The sequence below is a fragment of the Dermacentor albipictus genome, chromosome 7 (assembly GCF_038994185.2).
Source record: "Dermacentor albipictus isolate Rhodes 1998 colony chromosome 7, USDA_Dalb.pri_finalv2, whole genome shotgun sequence".
Taxonomy (NCBI): domain Eukaryota; kingdom Metazoa; phylum Arthropoda; class Arachnida; order Ixodida; family Ixodidae; genus Dermacentor; species Dermacentor albipictus.
In genome coordinates, this window is record NC_091827.1 from 139,227,290 (window position 1) to 139,231,297 (window position 4,008).

At 47.0% G+C, this 4,008-nt stretch overlaps 1 protein-coding gene across 1 annotated transcript; it reads right to left on the reverse strand.

The window, feature by feature from the left end:
* Positions 1-2,055: 2,055 nt before the first annotated feature.
* On the reverse strand, positions 2,056-3,648 carry LOC139047932 (uncharacterized). The gene has a single exon (XM_070522109.1). It carries the CDS (start codon positions 3,646-3,648, stop codon positions 2,056-2,058), a length of 1,593 nt encoding a protein of 530 aa, XP_070378210.1.
* Between the last annotated feature and the right edge of the window lie 360 nt (positions 3,649-4,008).

The window sequence follows — 4,008 nt, forward strand, 5'->3', positions numbered from 1 at the left end:
GCGTCAACATGTTATCCGATGTTAGAAAGACACTGCCCAGCGAAGCTGTCATCATGATTCCTATTACTCTGGTGTGTTGTTCTATTCAAATATGGCCATTCATTAATGCGTAAAAAAATAGTTAGGCGCGCATTTCTTATGAAAAAGTTTGCTGCTACTTTCATCCCCCTCTGAAACAGGCCTCCAAAAACGAATTGCTCATGGCTGCTAACACGACGGCGCGTCATGTAGAGTATTTACATAGCTAATTCACAAACACCATAGTAGCAATCACCTGAGAGAAAAGTTTCGTTGTTAAGATCGAGAGCCACTCAATTGAAAGTGATGAAATGTTTCATAGTGGCCCTCAGTAGCCTTTATCGACAATATGGAGTACCTGTGATCACGTAACGGTAGCAATCGACTGTCCGTATGGCGAGGCACGCTATGTTCGCGAAACCCATCAGTTCACTACAACTTCGAATTAAAACCATAAAGCATTTTTTTACAGCGCCAACTGGAATGGCTAAAGTATTCTCGAGCTACTACACCGCAGCTTAGATTGCCTACAAAAGGAAAATTCAAGCACCTTCTGTCTCACCATGTCTCGATTCAGCGTTATTTAATTATACAAATGGATAACTATTCGCTTCGTCGGTACATAAAAGAGAACCTTGCAGGCTAAATTAAGTTTGCTCCAATCCACTCGCAAACATTCATAAAGAAAGCACCACAAGCCTCGCATATACTTTCACTTTATTTCTGACCCTCCACCGGGGGAATTTCGATATCGATCTTCAATATGTCCAATACTATTAGTCATTGACGCTTCGACTTCTTTCTGGCTGCAGCTATGCGGTCCAGCAGGCATACTTCACTAAAAAAATTGGGCCGAGCAGCCTGTGTCAGTTCGCCAAACAGATTCGTCATGTATATTCCTCAAGCAACAAGCACCAGTAAATTTCTCAAGTGAGTTTGATTTGATTTGATTTATTAATTTCCATTTACACACACACATGTACAGAGGAGTGGTAAATGGAGGTGGATGAGGGAAAAAAGCCGCAAAGACGCGGCTTGAGGTAACCTCACCCCCTTAGGTACAATATGGCTGCATGGGGTAACACATCAAGCGCCATATAAATTACATTTATATAGTGGCCACTAACATTGCAGTTATACAATACATGAAAGAACAGTGAAATGTTTCCACCATAACAATGCAAAACACACTGCGGCATTGAAATAAATAAATGATATACACCAGGTAACATAGACAAAAAAAGAGGAACATAACATAGATTATTAATCATTAACAAACGCGCTCTAAAGAGGTGAGTTGAACGTGTAGCACGGAAAAGGGAATATATATTGGTACATTCCTATTTGTACTCTGTAAATAGCTGTAAGCCTTCATTCACTTTACTCCAAATTTCCGCCGCTTAAAAAAAAATAAACACGTGAAGAACCGCCTAATGTTGACAAGCAGTTAAAGAAGCAAGCGAGGCGTGTAGAATCTAAGCTCCAGTATTAGTTAAGTCCCCGTGCTACTGCCTAGCGTTTCTGTGAGGAAATGCAAAAATTCGATATTATACCATGAACTACTCGTCGTGAGCAAACCTGTTTTAGCGGTATAAAATCAACGTAACTGCTGTAGAAGTCATATATAGCCATCTTTGTGACATACTTGTTGCACCGCGGCAGGTATGGTATCATAACTGGATTCCTATAGGCTATGCTTTTGCGATTGTCTATTCGCGTATGAAAAACCCGCAATGGGCTGGTCTGCGTCGCTTCGGCTGGCACTGTAGCGTTGCCTTCGAGAGCTGCATTGTTGTCTAAGAAATTAGGTCTTTGAATAAATGTTATCAAAGGAAGACGTCATAAAATATTTGAGACGACCACCATAAGTATACAAGCAGAGAGAACGAGGGCGAACAAACAAAAACACCCGGACAACGCCCGAACTGTAGCAGACGAGAGGCGCGAGTCCGTGCCCTGACGTCACGCGAGCGGCGCTCGCAGCGCCGCTCGCGTTCGTTCTCGGGGCTAATTGCGGGAGTTCTCCAGCCCGGTCGACTAACTGCTCGGGTTACGCTGCTCGGCCGCTGTTTTTGTCTCACTCTCTGGGGCAGCATCAAGTTTCTGCGTAAGCTTCCGCGGTTGCGATCGCGTGAGGGCCATGCACGCCAAGCCGGCAAAGAACGATTTTCCCTGTTCTTTTAGGATCTGCTCCGCGCTGTTGGAGAAAAGATAAGGAAAATGCTCTGGCAGGGCTGCCGACACGGCCGCTTCGGTATTAAGCTTACCAAAAGTGCCTTCAATGATCACCGTAGCGATCGGTAAGCAAGCACACTGCTCCTCAGCAACCTCCCTTATCCACGCGCATTCTCCTGTGAAGTCGTTTGGAGAAACTAGTGAAGAGTGAACCACGTCCATAGTGGCTGCTGAGTCCCGGAGTGCTCGGCATTTTTTTCCGTTAACGCTTATCTCCTGCATATAGAGTTCCAACAACCGCGTGCTCTTTTCTGTTTCTCGAATCGTTGCAAAAGCAACCTTCTGTTTACAGTTTGCCGCGATGTGCCCTTCCCTTTTGCAGTTGTAGCAGATTAGCGGCTTCCGCGTCTCAAATGCACGTGCGCCATCCGCTCGCTGCTTGGCATCCTCGTTTGATTTTCGCGATTCATATAGCTCTTTCCTCACAGTCTCTTTAGGAGGAGATGAGTCCTTCCGAAAACTGCGGTACGCGAATCGTTTCCTTTCATTGGGCTTTGTAAAAGCGTCCTTCCTCTCCGCTTTTTCCACTCGCACGGCCCTATTATGCAAGCTGTGGCTGATATAGTACTCCTCAGCTAGCTCTGCTGCCTTGTTCAGCTTTACTTCTTGAAGCTTATCCTGCAGCCAGAGCCTGACGTCATCTTCGATGCCGCGGTAGAATATCTCCAATGCTACGCACTCTACCACTTTACCTCGATCGTCGTAAACTTCTTCGCCCTTAAGCCATTCAATCAAATCAGCCTTAAGGCGGAATGCGAAGTCGATGTGCGACTCACTGCCCTTTTTTGCGAACCTGAACCTTTGCCGGAAAGCCTCGGGTGACAATATATACTTCCTCAATAGAGCCTCTTTGACATCATCGTACCTCTCAAACGCCTCCTTTGACAGGCACGCTATCACGTCAGATGCCTCCCCAGGAAGCATAGCTAACAGGGTCTGTGCCCAAAGAGACCTCTTTATGTCGTTTCGTTCACAAACGTGCTCGAATTTGACGAGATACTTTGCCATGTCTTCGCCAATTACGAACGGCGGCAGTTGGTCCCGAATTCTTGGACCGCTCGCCTGAACTGTCGTAGAAGCTACCGCCGGCGAGGACTGCCCAAGCTCTAACTCCAACCTCTTTGTCGCGAGCCGCTCTTTTCTATCGGCTTCCTCTTTACGTATACGCTCCTGCTTCTCAGCCTCCTCTTTACGTATACGCTCCAGCCTCTCGGCCTCCTCGAGCTCGCGTTCACGGCGCTCTTTCATCGCAGCCCAGGCCTCATTGGCCTCCTCAGCAGTTACGTTCTCGTTCTTCAGCATATCAAGAATGGCTTGCTTTCGTTTCGCACGGCCTACGGTAAGGCCTAGCTCCTCACAAATTTCGATGAGTTCCTTTACCCGAAAGTTCTCCATTGTCCACAGTGGCCTCTTGCCGTTCGCCCTTGTTAGAATTCCCTTGCCTTTCACTACTATTGAGCTACTAGCGTGACACGCGCAAGCAATTCTTTACACTGTCTTGTTTATTCCCTCGGCACTAGCTTTGCTTTCAAAACTCTCACTAGGTCTGAAACAATCAAAGCTCTCCACAGTGCTTCACACAGCCCTACTCTAAACTACAATAACCTGTGCTAGAGAAGTCTGGTGAACTGAGGGGAAAACATCAGGCACTCACCGCGCCGGGGTAGCTGACGCCGGTCGATCCCGCAGCTGCCAACCAACTGTTGTGACGGAGACGCCTCAACGCTGCCGCCACTGTTGCGAAGAAGGATCCAA